At 37.8% G+C, this 19,161-nt stretch overlaps 1 protein-coding gene across 1 annotated transcript; it reads left to right on the plus strand.

Annotated features, from left to right (window-relative positions):
• Positions 1-452: 452 nt before the first annotated feature.
• On the plus strand, positions 453-18,949 carry lars1b (leucyl-tRNA synthetase 1b). Its single transcript, XM_079486958.1, has 32 exons — positions 453-651; positions 1,531-1,652; positions 1,735-1,822; positions 1,963-2,043; positions 2,155-2,292; positions 2,444-2,605; positions 2,714-2,826; positions 3,298-3,361; positions 3,459-3,526; positions 3,672-3,897; positions 5,371-5,458; positions 5,731-5,807; positions 6,039-6,092; positions 6,590-6,730; positions 6,817-6,894; positions 7,009-7,094; positions 7,968-8,033; positions 8,139-8,221; positions 8,476-8,614; positions 11,459-11,671; positions 11,834-11,891; positions 12,246-12,309; positions 12,526-12,709; positions 12,908-12,998; positions 13,225-13,365; positions 13,514-13,654; positions 15,428-15,538; positions 15,784-15,894; positions 16,095-16,199; positions 16,389-16,484; positions 16,974-17,106; positions 17,829-18,949. The coding sequence occupies exons 1-32, from the start codon at positions 646-648 to the stop codon at positions 18,032-18,034; spliced, it is 3,534 nt and encodes a 1,177-aa protein (XP_079343084.1). The 5' UTR covers positions 453-645; the 3' UTR covers positions 18,035-18,949.
• Positions 18,950-19,161: the final 212 nt, after the last annotated feature.

Consider the following 19,161-nt stretch of genomic DNA (forward strand, 5'->3'; position numbering starts at 1 on the left):
TTATTTAGACAAACACAAAGTTAAGTCTGTGAATTCTATGTTTATAAAAAGTCTCAAAAGTTTAATTTGCAACAAAATCAAAAGGCACCTTTGCAACGTAATTGAATTATGGTGGTGATAAATAGATTTGTGGTGTGAGGCGATGGAAAATGAAATTAAATGAAGTATTTTTTTGTTTAATTTAAATAGCTTGTTATATCACTTAACATATCAATTGCTATGTATTAAGCCCCCCACACACAGTTTATAATTAATAGTCTCTAATATAAATGGCGTAGGTATATACAAATTACAACAATGTATTACCCTAAATAATATGCCATTGCCATAGTTGTTCTTGCTATTCGCTTTACAATTTTGTTTTTATAAATCATGGGTTTGAATTGTGCAAACTGATCGGCATTATTGCACTTATCATTATTGGATTTCACTTATAAGGTGATTGACTAGAGCCTTTAATCTACGTGCTTTGTAAAAACAACAGCACTATGCGTCTCTTTTCTGTGTGGCAAAGACTCAGATCCTTTCAAACTACATTACCCATAAGTCCAAGCGCGTCTTCCGCCGGCGTTTCACCACGGTGTCATCAGCCACGCGTTTTCACTATTACAGAAATCTCGCTGAAGTTTCTGCTTATACTTCGGCATGACGGTAAATTTCATCCACTGAATATTAATGCTTTACACGTGTTATTTATTTATTTGAGACCACCGCTTGCCTCATTATATGAAATCCCATAAAAGGCATCATAAATGGTCACTTAAGCAGCATTGGTTTTCTTTAGCAACTAGCTTCGAACATACGTGTCTATTACTTTTGTTCATGTATATAAACATCCGATCTTCTGATCCACGAAGCGAGGAACACCATTGTTGTATTTAATTTTCTTGCAAACCGAAGTGAATTGTCGACAGAGTAACACAGGTGACAGCAGCTGTCAATGGTGCTGCTAATGTGTCCTAATATCATCTTCACAGTAGTAACTTATATATCTAGTATAGGCCTAGCAATAATGCATTGTTTGGCAAGATAACTAGCAGATATTCTGGTAGCCCTTCATTATAATTTAACAAATCATCCACCATAATTTACTGTATGTTCAGCTGTGATACTGAAACCATTGCATGGTGTGTATTCATATACACATTCATATTAGGGATGCACCGATATGTACATGTTGGTGAAAGACTGTACTGTTTAGTATTTTAACTGCGTGCAGCGAAAGAAGTTTAACCAGAGGAAATGATTTATGATTTATTGGCCTAAATTGTACTGCCGATAACATAAAAATGTATTAAAAGTATGTAATCCATTTATTAGCTGATACCGATATGGCCGATAATTTATCGCGCATCCCAAATTGGTATACAATGTTCTATGTATTTAAGATATAACCAATACTACTAATCATAACATAGTCATAATAATTACGTAAAAAAACATGTAAAGTTATATATAGTTCAGTTCTCTGCTAAAGTTTTCCATGTGTGTTGAAATGTAAAAACATTCTGCTGATGCTATGTGTCTTAGGAACGTAAAGGAACGGCGAAGCTCGACTTCTTGAGGAAGATCGAGGAAGAGGTCCAGCAGAAATGGGAGAAGGAAAAGATGTTCGAGATGAACGCTCCAGCCACCACTGGAGAAAGTACCAAGTGAGTCTGTTTTCACATCTTGAAGATTTCCTGAATCTGTTTATTTTCATGTCTCATTTCTTGTAATTCTCTGTTTAACCAGTAAGAACAAGTACTTCGTTACATTTCCTTACCCGTACATGAATGGGAGACTTCATCTCGGGCACACGTTCTGTCTGTCTAAGTGTGAGGTAAGTAGGTGTTAATAAATAAGACATGTGTGTTCCTTAAACTGTATATTTGAAAGGATTACGTTTTGTCAATGAAGCTTCTGCATTACATATGAACCTGCACAATTGATTTCCCTTAAATTATGACTGATGTCTTGCAGTTTGCTGTGGGTTACCAGCGTTTGAGAGGAAAACAATGTCTTTTCCCATTTGGACTGCACTGCACTGGAATGCCCATCAAAGTGAGTCCTTTAAACTCGATCCAGCGCCATCACATCCATACACTTTATAATACCAACATCAATCCTATTATGTATATATATATATATATATATATGTGTGATGTGTGATAGGCATGTGCAGACAAGCTGAAGAGAGAGATGGAGCTCTACGGGTTCCCACCGCAGTTTCCTGATGAAGATGATGAGGAGGAAGAGAAGCCGAAGATCAGCGATGAGATCATCATCAAGGACAAGGCAAAGGGCAAGAAGGTACATCTAAAGTTTGAGCACCTTGAGCAAAACTCAGTTATCATTTAAAGTGGCATAGTATGTCCAGAATGAAAGAATTGAGGCTAAATAAATGCTCACTGTTGTCTGAAGTGCTGTTCTACACCTGTTTTCAATCTCATTCAACTCGCAGAGCAAAGCCGTGGCCAAGTCTGGATGCTCCAAGTTCCAGTGGGACATTATGAGATCTCTGGGGCTGCGAGACAATGAAATCGAGAAGTTTGCCGAGGCAGAACATTGGCTGGATTATTTCCCTCCGCTTGCTATAGAAGACCTAAAGAAAATGGGTGTGAAGGTATGAGTGAATGAGTGAATTTTCATTCTGCGTAATACTTGACAATTTACAACAAAATGCAACTGAACTTGACATTGTGCATCACACCTTTGCCCATGATTGTGGTAGGTGGATTGGCGTCGGTCCTTCATCACGACGGATGTAAACCCCTTCTACGACTCTTTTGTTAGGTGGCAGTTTATCACTCTGAAAGAGAGAAAAAAGATCATGTTTGGGAAGAGGTACATCTTTAAACATAATCAATTGGATAAATAGAATCTGTTCTGTACTTACAATGTAGAATTATGAAATTTATGTAACGCAGATCTGCTGATGTCAAACCTCTAGTTGCTCTGTTAGGACATGTGCGATTTAAAAAATCCATAAAAAGTCATCTTGACAAGCAGATGGTTAATATGTATTGCAATAAAATGGCCACATGACTGACATTAGTGTCATTTAATATTTCATACAATTTAATTTATGCATTTCTTAATGGTGTCCAAGTACTTATTGTGGATTCTATGTATTTGAACGGAGAACTTCACCTCAAAATGAAAATTCTGTCATTATTTCTCACCTTCTTGTCATTTCACACCTGTTTGACTTTCTTCCGCAGAACACAAAAGGTGAGGAAATGATGACAGAATTTTCATTTTGAAGTTGAACTAATCTTTTAACGATTTTATAAAATCCTTCTTGGTCTATTACAGATATACCATATACTCTCCCAAAGATGGGCAGCCCTGCATGGACCATGACAGACAGACGGGAGAGGTGGGGATGATTTGTATTTAACAAATCTCTGTTTTGTTAGATAAACTCTGTAAAATTTGTATTTTGAGTGCTTCTATGAAGTAATGCTTTGTTACAGGGAGTCGGTCCTCAAGAATACACCCTTATCAAGATGAAGATGAATGAGCCGTACCCATCAAAACTCAGGTACTGTGGTGGCCCTGAGGTTCTTCTGTTGCATTGTACTTAAAAACGGTGTTACCATTGTACCATCACCAAAGAACATGACATCATGGTAGCTTGCTTGCTGTCTAATGTTTACCATTGTCTGTGGTTTTCTGAATGTTTTTAGTGGTCTTAAAGGCAAGAACATCTTTCTGGTAGCTGCAACTCTGAGACCCGAAACCATGTTCGGTCAGACAAACTGCTGGATCCGTCCGGATATGAAGTATATTGTGTTTGAGACTGCCAGCGGCGATCTGTTTATCAGCACACAGCGCTCGGCCAGGAACATGTCCTATCAGGGCTTCACCAAAGAGAACGGCCAGTTTCCTGTTATCATGCAGATCTTGGGCCAGGTCTGTATTTCCGTCACATGCACAAAGTGTAATGGGGGAATAAAAATCAAATGTAAATATTTTGTGGTTTTTAAGGTCGTACTTTGGTTTATGGAGTGTCCACAGCAAGTTAACACACATACAAGGTGTAAAAACACGTTCATTTTCTAATAATAGGCAGTTATTATTACCTTAATTCTTGACCGACTCGTCCATTTGGCGATTCATCTGTCTAATCCCTCCTTTCTGTTAGCCTACTCTGATCTTATTGGTCAGATGGTCTAGTCTGCTGTGATTGGTCTTCCGCGTGCAGTGTCGCAAATGGAACGTAGGCGGGCATTGTACCGAGTCACAGAGTCGGGTCCAGATCATTTTCTGGTGGGGGCACGGGGGGTAACAACAATTAATCTGGGGAGGCGCACAAAAGTAACAAAAATGAAAGCTGCCACTGATCGCCCACTTCAATATGGGCGATCACTTCAATTTATATTGTACAGTTACACACGGTTTGTTTTCATCTTGCTTTGCAACAATGATATGAAGCTCTGTTGTTGGCTGTTAATTAATGTCGTCATGTCCTAATTGGCAATAAGCATCCGTTGTATGCCATTAGTAATTGCTAATGCTAACGTTACTGAAACAGCGGAGAGATGTTTACGTTTATCCAGATGGAGAGCTAACTAAAGGATAAACACACAAGAACAGTTTCCCTATGCAAATTGAATAAAATTAGACCCAAATAGACAGTCTTAAAGAACCTGCAGAGATCTGTTCTTACCTTAACTCGGTGCACATAGGAGCATCACATTGCAAAAAAGTCTGTGACTGGTGAAGTTACGAGTTCATTAGCACAGCTGCGGAGCCACTGACTTTGTATTTTTTCCAAAATAAAAGCCTTCATTCGTTCTTAACACAGTCTAGTCACAAGGTTACAGATTTTGCTTCCGTTTTAACGTGTAGCGTCGGTAATGATTGACATTACCCAGAGTCAATGACCATTGGGGGGGACACACGGGGTGGCCGATCAGATTACAGGGGTGGCGGGTTCCCCCCGTGCCACAATGAGTCATGCTAATCTGACCCAGAATTTAAATTACAACAAAAGACGACTCGTTCTCATGAAGACTCCTTTTTCCCCAAGACAATAACTTTGTTATTCATTCACATTCGGTTTTACAACTTGGCAGACTGCTTATATTCAAACACAGCAACACTACACTGCATGAAATGCCATTTTAAGGACATTGTTTAATTACTCTTCAAACATTACTGACAAATAATTTTACGGGATTGCTTCGATCCTTTGGAGAGAATATGAAACAAATAGCATTGTGACTTTTATGAAGTTATAATATTGGGTAAACTGTCAAGAAGTATTGGAACATATTATTGAAATATATCATTTTAACATTGATTATTAAAACCAATTTCTTAAATAACATCATTGATACAGTTTTAAAAAATGATTCTAAGATGTGTCTCTTACTTCTCCAGGACATCCTGGGCTGTGCATTGAGCGCCCCCCTCACCTCCTACAAGACCATCTACGCCCTGCCGATGCTCACTATAAAGGAAGACAAAGGTACCATCCCACAATATCACCTCATCACATAACATTACCCCCTGATGTACAAGATGTGCCCCGTAACAGCCTGCAAGGCAGTTTGCACATGTTTTGAAAGGCAAAAATTAAAGTGCTGTTTGGCATTGCGGAGCACGGTGAAGCTAGAAGAAATGGAATATGGAAATGACTAGTGATGGATGAGGCTCTCAGGCGGCCAACGCCACATTACTCCAAACACTCTCAAAACCTTTTTTGCCTTAGGTCTTCATTCTCACCATTTGTGAACACAGGAACTGGAGTTGTCACCAGTGTGCCGTCAGACGCGCCGGATGATATCGCTGCTCTGAGGGACCTCAAAAAGAAACAGGTGTTGTGTTAACTTTATATTATATATTATAAAGTTGTTTGTTTTGTTTTATACTGCATCCATTGGGTTAATAATGATTATGTGTTAGGGATGTAACAATATCAAAAATCTCACTGAACGATAATACCTCGGTACTAATACTACATCACTTAAAGTACAAATATGAAATATACACATGTTTAGTATAAAAATATATTAGAAAGCCTAAGTCTTTTGTGATGTTGTTTTTAGGCTTTGAGAGAGAAGTTTGGAATTCAGGATCATATGGTTTTACCCTTTGAGCCGGTAAGAAGATTCCTAAACTAAGCACGCATCACAGTCCTTTTTTATTGTTTCTGTTATTTCTGTTTATTAGTTTTGTGGTAATTCATATACTAACGTACTGGACAAAATCATAATTTGTTAAGGAGAAACTCTTGGCATTTCCATACTTTTGCCAGTATACAAAAGTATAGATCAAACTTAAAATGCTTTGTAAAAGACAGTGTTTCCAGCTCTTAAATGATAAAATACCACCTTCCCCTGTTGTGTTTGAGCCTATATTTCCTTCCCAACCTTAAGTTGCTTCTGAAGGATGTGCTTGAATTGTATTAACTTTGATCTGTCTTGGTTTCTGTTGGATGCAGTGCAAACCCAAAGCTATAAAAAAAAGAGCCATTCATTTTGTCCCGGCACATCAATGTGTCAACACAAGAAAAAAAACATATCCACTTCATGGGGTCTTTAGGTAAGTCAGATTGTTTAGTGGATCTGAGGTGGTTTGTGGCTCTGTGTTGTTCCAGTTGCCCATCATTGAGATACCAGGATACGGAAACCTGTCAGCTCCTCTTGTTTGTGACGAGCTAAAGATTCAAAGCCAGAACGACAGAGAGAAGCTTGCAGAGGCCAAAGAGAAAGTCTATCTCAAGGGCTTTTACGAGGGGGTGAGACCATCTGAACACCAACATCCCTTAAACACATTTTGTTTTAGGCACAATTCCATGATTCATCCTGAATTTTGTTTTGCTAGATTATGTTGGTTGAAGGTTTCAAGGGACAGAAGGTCCAGGATGTGAAGAAACCCATTCAGAAGATGATGGTGGAAAGGGTTAGTTGAATTGTTTCCCCTGCTTCTCTTATATTTAACAGTGTGATACTGCACCTTTGCACCTGTATGTTCATGATCGATGTGTCTGACCTCAGTGTCTTACTGTGTTGTCAGGGTGAAGCACTGATCTACATGGAGCCAGAGAAGCAGGTGTTGTCTCGCTCTGGGGATGAGTGCGTGGTGGCGCTGTGTGATCAATGGTTAGTGTGACTTTCAAGGAAAAGAGTTTAAAATGCGACTTGCAATTCTAGCAGAAGGCTCTGAAACCGTAGAGGCCAAAAATATTTGCTATAAAAGAGAGAATAATTCTAGCCTGATCATTTCTAATTTATAGCTTCAACCCTGTTATTATAGCTTTGGTAACGTGGTTGAATAAATGCATTTTTTTGTACAAAAGTCCGTAAACACAGATGTTTGTGGAACATTAGAATGTTTTATCACTAGGGGTTTAAATAATGTTAATGGAGTGTGTGTTTATAATAAAACATTTTATTTTAACCGTGGTATGTGATATCAGCGGACCGTGGCACTTCACACATTTGAGGTTGGATAATACTTTTTATCAAAAATGTATTTGTCCTCACTCCAATTACATTTATGTGTTTATTACACATCAGCTCCTCTCAGAAATGATATATCCAGAACATTGCAGAGTTATAATATTTTTGATTTCGTGTTAATTCATATTTTAACTAAGCTTTTATATTTAAAGTTTCTATGTTAACTTTAGGTAAATATTAAGCAACTCTGTATTATGCTTTTGTTATTTTCTTTTTGTATGTAGCTATACATGATAAATTATTTTTGGTTTTGTTTATTATGATCATTTTAGTGCTTTGTTGTTTTATTTCTTCCCAATAATGTTTATTTTCATTGCTTTTAATAAACAAAAACGCTTTCAAAGTTTATATTTTAGTAAACTAAAATCACCTTGCAAAACGTTCCATTCCTTTTATGGTATCGTTTCATGCTTTCATAGTTATCCGGTTTTATCCGGCTGTTATAGTGACTTTCCTCAAGGCATCCTGGTCTGAATTGGCTTTTCAGAAAGTGACTAGAGTCTTATCTCTCAGGTATCTGGATTACGGCAATCAGGAATGGAAAAAACAAGCCACTGGCCTCCTGACGACTCTGGAGACGTAAGTCTGTCTCACACACTGTGTGACATTGGGACATTACTCACTTGTTGTTGTTGGGCAACCTGTATGAATGTGGTAATATTAACTGAATGCTTTCCTCTTCAGGTTTTGCGATGAAACCAGGAAGAACTTTGAAGCAACATTGGCTTGGCTTCAGGAGCACGCCTGCTCTAGAACATATGGCTTGGGTAAAGATCTGCTTATCTGTGTGTTTTTCTTTTTCAAACTTTAATAGCGTTTTCTCATAAGATAGTCAGATGACCACCTTTGTTTGAAGCCTGTATTAATCCAAGCTTTTTCATGAGGACAAGGCCCCTCCATAGTTCTTTTTTTAATATACTTATTTTTTGCTAGCACTCTGTGATAGCAACAGCAATTTTCTTGTCGTTCCTTAGAGAGAACCTTTTGATTTTTAGTTCTTTTATGTGTTTGGTTCCCATAGGAACACGGTTGCCATGGGATGAACATTGGCTCATTGAGTCCCTGTCGGACTCCACCATCTACATGGCCTTCTACACTGTGGCACACCTTCTCCAGGGAGGGGTCCTCAACGGACAGGGACCCTCGCCACTGGGAATAAGGTATTATTTGCTCTGGATCAGGTCTGGAAAGGCTAGAATGTTTTTTCCTGTCGTTTATGCATTTAAATTTTTGCAAAGAAAGTTAAGGATACAGAATGAAAGTGATTGTGAATTTTGATATAGTTTGATGTGTTTTTATAGCCATTTTTTCTAAACTTCATGGCATGTCATTAAACTTCCGTAAAAAGGTTTGTACTTGCTTAAAGATACAGTTTGTAACTTTTTTGCAGTAAAATATCCAAAAACCACTAGGCCAGTGTTATATATTTTTTGCATTTGAGTACTTGCAATAAGAGGACTTCACAGGTCCAAAAATGTGGACACGAACCCGAAGAGGCCTGTTATTTTGCTACACAGAGCCGACCCGTCCAATATTAAGACCTGAGAAATGCCATAAATGTAGTACCCAGACCCAACTATTATTTGAAAGTTAGACCCGAATAAAAGACAGGAAAGACAGACCCTGGACCCGATCAGCACAAATTCCACAGCAAATCGCCGTTAAGTCAGTAAACAAGGTACAAAAATAAACGTTTTTGTCTTACCTACTAACTTTACTCCCTCGTACCGGATTGTGATGCAATTAGAGGGCCTCTAATTGCAATATCTTAAATTGTCATTTTAACCAGTGACACAGGGCCGTGTCTGTCACCCGCCTCTGAATGGTGTCATATTCGCATTACCAAAGACACTAGATGAAAAGACTGCAACCTTGAGTCAAAAGATGCAGAATGCAGGAAAGCAAACATGAGGCTGTTATATGATTGGCTGAGGTGCCAATATAAACCAGAGAGATAAAAACTAGATTAAATATCGGTGTGGCAAGGTCTAGTTAAAATGCGCTGTTCTCTCCAGAGATGCTGATCTTGCATGTGTCGTACCAGACAGGTGAGCAAACGTTTAGATTCCTTTACTGACAGAAAACGTATGATATTATATCGATCAACAAGGTTAGTCTTATTGCTTGAATGTCTTTTTCTGCATTTAGCACGAGTGTCACGTATATATTTACTGATATTTTTAGATCATCTGACTAAATATAATAATATAAAGTTATCAGTTAATTTTATGAATTAATTAAATGAAATAAGATCACGTCATCAAACACAACATTAATACAACTTTATTTCTTTACATCATCCATGAACATGATTTCTTATTGGCTTCTGATTGATAATTATTTGTGGAGATGAAGACGACGGTTCCCAATTTTCCACGCTCCTTCACAGCATCATCAAGCTATGCATCCTTGTTGTTTTGAACATATCTGTTTTGAATGTGCACCATATAGCGGTGGATTTCACAAACTGTGCCTTTAGGTAACAGATCAAATTCAGAATGAAAATAAGATAAAAATGTTTAAGCTGTGAAAATAAGTTGAATTAGTAGCTTTTGTTAAATGCAAAAATCAATAAATAATGATCTGAGGGATGATTCAGATTAGAAAAGCGGGTATTTAGGTCCGAAACCACACTTGAATGAACTGAACTACTCAGTCAGGCTTAGATGGGTTTCATAAAGCTTAGCTTTAGTTCACGCAATCCTACTAATTCAAACCAGGCTCAGTCAGTCAAGATAATAAGTCCAGCGTCGATCAAATCGATCTGCAAAGGAAAAGATTGGTGCTCTTCTTCTTTTTATGTGTTTAACGCCGGTTGACATCCAGTCTAGTGTTGCATTACCGCCACCTTCTGCAAAACGGGTGAATAATTCAAAAGTCAAAGGTACAAAACGATCAAAGGTTAAAACCACAGCAGCAGGACACTGAGTAGCCCCTCTTAAACTGTGACAAAGGGAATATTAAGTCATTACAACAAAATGCCTAGAGCATCCCATCAAAAAATGATCTCTGTTCCTACAGAATAATGCAAAAAAGACAAAGACTTTGTACGTTCTCATACAAAAGGAAGCTCTGGATGTAGACATGCGGTATGAAAATGAAGAAAAAACGATAAAGTTGAAAGTTAAAACTGAAAATCCAGCAACTGGTAAAAAAACGCCAAAAGACAGTGACACAGGGATTGTTGTTTCAACACTATTTAATAGAATCCTTTCTCTCCTAGCAAGCAGCTTCAACCTAAAATAAAATTATTTTATTAAACAAAAAATTTAAGTTTGGTTATAATGTTGAATAAAGTGATATAATATTACATCGTGACAGAGAATCAGTGGTAATATCATCACATTACGGTGGGTCAACTGGTTAACTGACCTCTACTTAAGCAACAATTTAGGTTTAGGATTAGCCTGACAGTTAGCCTGCCCCGGACCAGGCTAGTTTCCCAGCATAAATTGCCATAGCAACTGAGTTGGAAGTATTTTAAATTTGCTTTATGAAATCGAATCGACTGACGGTAAATCAGATTTACCAAATTAATCCTGGTTTATTTCATAATCTTGTTTTAGGGAACAGCCCTCTGGTAAGCGATTGATCGTGATTAATCGCATCCAGAATAAAAGTGTGTGTTAACATAAAATTAGTCTGTGTGGACATTTATATTTGCATGCATATATTTATATTAACATGTGTATGATTTTATAAATACAAAATAAATATGCACAGTACACCGACATATATCATGTAGACACAGACTTTATTCTGGATGCGATTAATTGCAATTATTCGTTTATCAGCCCTTATGCAAATTTGAGTGAACAGATTGTAAGAAATTATAAAACATGCAAAGTATTCACAATTAATCTTGTGTAACATAACTAAATTATAATCAGAGTAATTCATCGGATGAAACGAAAATGGAAATTGTAAATAAACACAGATATTGTTCACAGAATAAAAATAGCAAATCAAGAAATGCTAGAGAAAAACACTGTTTCTCCCCGTAGACCCGAGCAGATGACGAGGGAAGTGTGGGATTACATCTTCTTCAAAACAGCCCCCTTTCCAAAGACAGACATCCCGAAGGATCGCCTACAGAAGCTCAGGAGAGAGTTTGAGTTCTGGTACCCTGTCGATGTGAGAGTGTCAGGAAAAGACCTGGTGCCCAATCACCTCTCCTACTATCTGTACAACCATGTAGCCATGTGGCCCAATGACAGGTACCAACTTACCACCTGCTTCAAGAGTATTCCGTTTACATGTGAAGATCCATAGACTTCAAATGTCCTCTGATCATTTGTACTTTCTTTTTCTGTACACATTGTATATGACTATTTCACAACTATTATTATCAGCTGATTTTTGTATTTTTCCCTGTGCAGTGAAAAATGGCCACAAGCGGTACGAGCCAACGGTCATCTTTTGTTAAATTCTGAAAAGGTGTGTATATGTTTTTTTATTTTCATGTCCGAAAACTGACTTTACTCTTCATTCCTGCTCCGTTTGTGGAGTATAATTTCCAACATGTCATCACAAGCAGTCAATATAACACACAAAAACATATTTAAAGAATTACAATTATAGTCAGTATTTCCACAGCTAATGCGATCGGACAGTTTGAAGGGAACTTGACTTGAGCACTTAAATGCACATGCCCACCGTGCATAGTTTTCTGAGAGCCAGCATGTAGCGGTGGCACGGAAGGGCGAGGTCCCGCATCGCTGCTTGCAGCTATATTCTTTATTGAATATATATAATTTATATATAATATAAAATTGTGTTTATATCCACCAGATGTCCAAATCCACTGGCAACTTCCTCACTTTGACTCAAGCCATTGCAAAGTTTTCTGCAGATGGTAAGTACTGATAGTGTTTTTAGCATCTCGGGTTATGTTTGAAAAATAAAATGAGGTAGACATGTTTCTATTTCTGGAACAAATGGAGTTTTGCCAATGCTTGTTTTTGTATTTAAACAAACAAGTCATATTTATACTGAATTTCATTTTGTTTTCCTCATACCACATCTCATGCATGTTTCTGAGTCCGAATACACGTCTGTCTGTTTGTCTCAGGCATGCGTTTGGCTCTGGCCGACGCAGGGGACACGGTGGAGGACGCTAACTTTGTGGAGGCCATGGCGGATGCTGGAATCCTGCGGCTGTATACGTGGGTGGAGTGGGTGAAAGAGATGATAGCCAATCAAAACAACCTCAGGACCGGACCACCCGACACCTTTAATGACAGAGTATTCATTAGGTAACACTGGAGTTACTAAACAACCATGAAGGCTGTTTTGTACCACTAAAGGCTCAACATTTTTCTTCTAGACATTTGATGTCTTTACAAAAATAGATTGAAAAATAATAGATATTCTAATAGTTAGTAATAAATGTTATACGTTCTCATTCTGTACAAATCTGTACTAATTTTTTTCATTTTCTGTCTTTTCTGCAGTGAAATGAGCTCCAGCATTGTTAAAACAGAGCAGCATTATGAGAGGATGATGTACAAGGAGGCATTGAAGAGCGGATTCTTTGAGTTCCAGGTAACATATGGACTGTCAGATCCACCGGCTTTCACTGAAAAGCGCCTGTCAGAATCCTGCACGCCGGCATCTGTTAGGCTGAATAAACTTGGCAGATGTCATGAGTTGTAGTTACAGCAGCACCTGTAGTATTCAAAAAAACAATTAAAGTTTTTTTGGAGACTTAATTATCAATTCACAATGTTTGTGTACTTTTCCTTCATCGTGAACTCTTGTTTCTTTGTAGGCAGCGAAGGATAAATACAGAGAGCTGGCCATCGAGGGCATGCACAGAGATCTCGTGTTCCAGTTTATTGAGAAGCAAACACTCCTGCTGGCTCCCATCTGCCCCCACCTGTGTGAACACACGTGGTCCCTGCTGGGGAAGGTGAGACCCCCAAAACGCTCTTCCACAAGGTTCCACTGAGGATTTACCACAACATTTAAAACCATCTAAGTGTTCAGGGTTCATTTTCTAGAAACAACTTGAGGCTGTAAACAAAAATGGGAATCGTGTCTGTTTTTTCTTCATTTAGAGCAGTTCTGTAATGAAGGCCAGCTGGCCCACAGCCGGTCCGGTGGACGAGGTATTGATTCGATCCTCACAGTATCTGATGGATACGGCTCATGACCTCCGCCTGCGCCTGAAAGCTTACATGCAGCCAGCCAAAAACAAGGTAGGAATTCTTTACTCAAAGCCACCTACGTGAGAAATGGAAATCATCTGATAGCTTATACGATACTGTCACATTTATAATATACCTGCTACTTTGTGCAGGAATCTCAAAATATGTCTTGCAATAATGTAGAAAAGCAAAACGGAGTGCATCCATATTATGATCAGTAATAATATCGCAAAGGATTAGTTCCTTTCGCAGAAGGAACACATTTTAGCTTTTGAATGTCCTCCGTTATAGATGTGTCATTATGTAATTTAATATTGATAAGATTTGTTTGTGATGATTTCAAATGTTTTTTGTATTTGTTGGACATAGTCGCTATATTATAAGTGGATGATACAGGGTGATGGATCTTAAGTGAGCTAGGTGACAGCTTGCACACGAGACTTTTGGTCTCGTGTTTTTTATACAGTAAATATATATATTCACGATTTTTGCACATATTTGCTGTGCATATCATAATTCTACATGTTCTTAGGAGCAAATACTTACTCAATATAGATATATTATATAGACTTTAGGTTTCAGCCTAATACACGAGTTGTGTAAGACAACTCTTGCTTTTCACCTCAGCGTTGAGCAGTTATTTAGGTTGTACATGGACCTCCAGACCCCGGCGGTCCAGCATGCAAAGTCAATCCCACCCAAAGAGAATTCACATGAGGAGCGAGCTGTCATGTAGGATGAGTGCAGCTCTGTCTCCTGACATAAGAGAAGTGCATTATCCCTCACAGACCTTCGGTCTTACGTAACTACAACCAGTGAAGGGCTTTTCTCAGTTCTGTTTCTATGGCCATGTGATAATGCATGTCACTTTGAATAAGGAGTTGTCATTTTGATGGGTTTTTGACCATGAAGCAAAAATGTACTGCTAGTGACCGGAAACAGGTTCAGAGATTTACTATCCAATTCGTAGATATGATATTCTTTGTGCTTTAGTTACGTTAACAAAAACGGTTGCTTTGAGTTTTCCCTGGTGCTGTCCAAATGTGAGATATAATGTAATATAAATATAATATTAGTAGAACAGTGTAAGCAACCCATTTAAATTTATTTATTCCAATAAAATGAAGAAAATGTATAGACTTTACACAATGTAACAAAAACATGTCATTCAGCAAAGTTATTTGGAGGTTATTTGCATTTTTACATTTACCCTTTTTTCCATTTGGTAGATGCTTTTATCCTAAAAAGTGCGTAAGTGCTATACATTTGCTATTCTATTCTAAGTATGTACTTGGTATCGAAACCATAAACGTGGCAATCGTCTGCTAAGGATGTAACAATTCACTGTGAGCCAGTTGAAAGTCGATTATAATATATGACAATTCAAGTCGGTTGAGATCAAATGAATCGCATTGTGTGTTTTGAACAGCAGGGGCCGCTGTGTTTACAGCAAACTTGGGAAAACATTGATATGCAGCTATTTCTTAAATGTAAACATTTCAAGCAAAGTAGTTTGTTTGTATTTAAGAGACTTTTGTATTGTTACATTTAAATTTGATTTGTATTGTAAATTTGATTTTAAAATTGCAATTTAGTTTTGTTATTTGACATAAAATATATTTTAATTTGACAAAGAAGTGTGCAGCATTTTAGAAATAATGAAAGGAAAGTTGTTCTTTTCTAATTTCTCAACTAATTTTGTAAAAATGACCTTGAATAAGTCGTATCGTTAATCGCATCGTGAACCGAATGTATCGTTACACACCTATCGTCTTGAAATGTTACCGTATTTTGTTTAATCTTACATTTCTTTATCGACCACAGAAAGGAGATAACAAACCTCCAGCCAAGCCCACACACTGTACCATATATGTAGCGAAGACCTACCCACCCTGGCAGCACAGCGCCCTCTCTCTGCTGGGCAAACATTACAAGGTACCTTCCTTCTAAATAACGTTTACTATTGTCTGAAAGATTACTAATGAAAACAGTTTCCACATTTTTTCAATATTTTATAAATGGAGATTATTGGTGAATAACACATGCGGCGATGGTGACTTTTATTTTGTAGTGCAGGGATTTGCAGTATTCTGTATTGTACATCTCTGTGGTGATAATCAGAATGTCAGAGCTGATAAACTGTCCATCAAACGGCTATTCTTTCCTATTGTCATTTCCAGAGCAACAATGGAGCTCTTCCTGACAATAAAGTCATCGCCGTGGAGCTGGGAGCCATGCCGGAGCTGAAGAAGTACATGAAGAGAGTGATGCCCTTTGTAGTTATGATAAAGGTAGAAGATGTTTTTTATGAGTATAGGTTTTTCCAACCTGGCAGTGCATACTTTATTTTGAGCTCAGTTTGCAAGTTTTAAACTCAGATGGCCTATTATTTTCATAATGTGTTCAGAAAGTTAGAAAGCGTCTCTGTTGGAAACAATTGAAAAAACATGCTGTGCCCCTTAGTCATATTTGTGTGTCGATGTGTTTTCAGGAAAATCTGGAGAAAAAGGGGCTGCGGGTTCTTGATCTAGAACTGGAGTTTGATGAGCGTACCGTCCTGCTTGAAAACATTGTTTATCTCACCAATTCACTTGAGGTAGAAGCACGCTATTTGTAAAGCCCAACATTTTTTATATACGATTTATGTGCATTATGTCCAGCTGAAAAATGTGTTTTCCTTCTGAAAGCCACTTGACAGATATTAAACACAATTCTTTTGCAACAACCAGTGCTGAATATCTTAAACATTTGACCCGTCTCTCTCGTTCTCTCCCCCATCCAACAGTTGGATCAGATAGACGTGATGTTCGCCTCTGAAGCTGATGACAAACTAAAGGAGGACTGTTGCCCTGGGAAACCGCTCTATGTCTTTAGATCTGAGGTAATGATGATGGCCCGTCTATTGTTTTTTTTATCTGCACTACTGCACATGCAGAGAGAGCGAGGATAAGTTTAGAAGTGCTTTGTGGATTTGTAATGCTCTTTTGGTTTATCTCACCATGTTGTAGTTTAGGCGTACAGAAAATAAATTGTTTTTGGATGGTTGCCAAGCATTTCGATGAAAATAATTGTTCGAAGCCAAAAAAGGTGTTTCGTATTAGGTGAGTGCAGAAGTGGTCAAGAATGAAATGGCCACTCTTTTGCATATGAAGTATTTTGAGCTCTCAATATTTGTCACAATTGGGCAAGTGACCCATTTCATTTTGGGGTTTGACTTTCCTATTCACTTAAATAGACGGTCCTATTCCCAATAGCTGCATATTCCTTTTTTGTGTTTGACAAAAAGTGGTCTATGTGGGTTTTGTCATATTTTTATATAGCCTTCATAAATCCATCAATATGTGCCATGACCTCTGTGTCTGTCTTACAGCCAGGAGTATTCGTGTCAATGTTGAACCCGCAGCCAGCTAACGGTCTGTTCTCCACTAAGATTGAGATTCGACAGGGAGACAGCAAAGACTCAATCATCCGCAGACTTTCTCGAGTTAACCGAGGGATCAAGGGTAAGATTATTATCATTCTAACATTCCAGTCTTGCTCGAAAAAATAGCTGGAATTGAAGGTTGTAAGGAAACGATTAAAGTCCCAGTGAAATAAAAAATTACAATGCCTATTTTTTGATAAATTAATTACAATAAAAGCAGCAATATTTCATCAATATGGGTCATTCTTTTTAAAATCCGTGTGCCCTCATAATCTTCAGATTACATTTGAAAATGCACTTCCTTCCTGTTGTGACTATCCATCTTAAATTAAGTATGTTAGACGGATTGGGTGGAGCATCCGTTAACTCCTCCCCTTTAACTGCCAGTTCCATTTCAAAATGCAACGGCTGTTACACATCCAATCAATTGCAGAGAAAGACAAAAGCCACGGCCAGTATTTTTCTCACTCAAAATTCCATTTCACTCGAAAATGCGTCAAAATACGGAAGTAAAAACAATCGCAACTTTTGGTTCACGGGGACTTTAAGATGTCAAATTACTGCCATAAATCTCACAAGTAAAATCAACATCGGAACGTTTTCATTTCGTATGTGAATTGAAAGTGAGTTTTATGCAAACTTATGCATTCGATGGCAAAATATAAAACCAAGTGTTGGTCGTTTCGTTATCTAACGCTGTGACGTTCATACATTTTTATGCACGAGTGTTCTAATACTTCTGTGGCTAGTGAATGTTACATAAATGTTATTGTTTATTAATAACTGTTATAAAACTTTCAGATTTATCCAAAGTGAAACTGATGCGTTTTGAAGACCCTTTGCTCGGGCCCAGAAGAATCCCCGTTCTGGGGAAAGAAGAAGAGGGAAAACTTGCCATCTCGGACAGTTCAGTCTTTCACATCAGCCTGGAAAAAAGCACAGTTCAGATGAGCGACAACGGCCTGAAAATGGATATCGGAGACACTTTAGTCTATCTGGTCCAGTGAGATCTGGGACTTCAATTGTTACTTTATTAACAAGTGGATTATTTTCTCTTGTCTAGAAATGTTTTTGCATCGGCTGAGATGAAAGTTAATCTAACACTAGCTGGTGTTTAGGCTCAACGTGACTAGTTAATTTCTGTCTCTGCATTTGAATCGGTGTCACATTCACAGTAATTTTACAAAATATAAGCCTGGAGGACTGTACATTTAAAGTTCATACCCATTCAAGCTAATGGGACTGGAAATATTCATGCTATTTTACATTTTTTGCTCAACGGTTCTTACTGTTATGCTCCCAATTTTACATTTCCCATGCAGAATCTGCAAGATTGCATTTTGTTCATCATACGCAGTCATTGATGCTCACTGTGATAACTACAGGATATTCATACAGGATAATTTGTGTACTTTTTCTGTAAACTACATGTCTGTCATGCTGGTTCTTCAGAGTGAAGAGTACAACAGAAACAAAGTTATTTTTATGATCGCTGTTATTTTAAAGAAGCGCCCAGCATGTAAACTGAATGTAGTCTCTTTGGATGCTTGGAAGTATTTCTTACTGTTTATACCTGCCTATGGATTTTCATTTATCGTTTGTTCACCTGTTCTCTATTTTACACCCATAAATGAAAGTATTTCAACAGAGTTTCTGTCAAGAGATCTGTTTCTCCAAAGGTTGTGTCTGGGATTCAGTTGTGTTGTCTACGCTTTTGTTGGCCCTCAGTCTGTCAAATTTCATGAATTCTGTGAACACTTAATAAATAATTGCTAATAAAATGTGCCTCTGGATGCAACCTTGGGTCCTTTTTTACATTGTTGCCGTACATTTGGCACATAATTTCTGCATTATTCTGTTTAAATCAGTACAGTGGAAATGTATATAAAAAATAAATTACAGATGTTTCCTTAATCTCAATGACAAAAAAAGGCAGCAAATGGGTTGTGTCATCCACCTCTCTTAATCACTTTTTATCAAATCTACGACATATTGACCAAAAATCCAGGTAAAATACACGTACAGATATTACTGATGCTGAAAAGTGAAAATAAACTTGTTTTCTTTGCAGTATTTGAGGTCTGAAAAAATACAGAGCATCTTTTCTGTTCTTTTAACCTGTTTGTCCAGCTTT

This window comes from Barbatula barbatula (assembly GCF_947034865.1).
Source record: "Barbatula barbatula genome assembly, chromosome: 22".
Lineage (NCBI taxonomy): Eukaryota > Metazoa > Chordata > Actinopteri > Cypriniformes > Nemacheilidae > Barbatula > Barbatula barbatula.

Coding starts and splice junctions, on each gene's coding strand:
- lars1b (XM_079486958.1), top strand. Junction 2,827..3,297: donor AAGATCATGTTTGGGAAGAG/GTACATCTTTAA, acceptor GGTCTATTACAG/ATATACCATATACTCTCCCA. Junction 16,200..16,388: donor ATCTCACCAATTCACTTGAG/GTAGAAGCACGC, acceptor CCCATCCAACAG/TTGGATCAGATAGACGTGAT.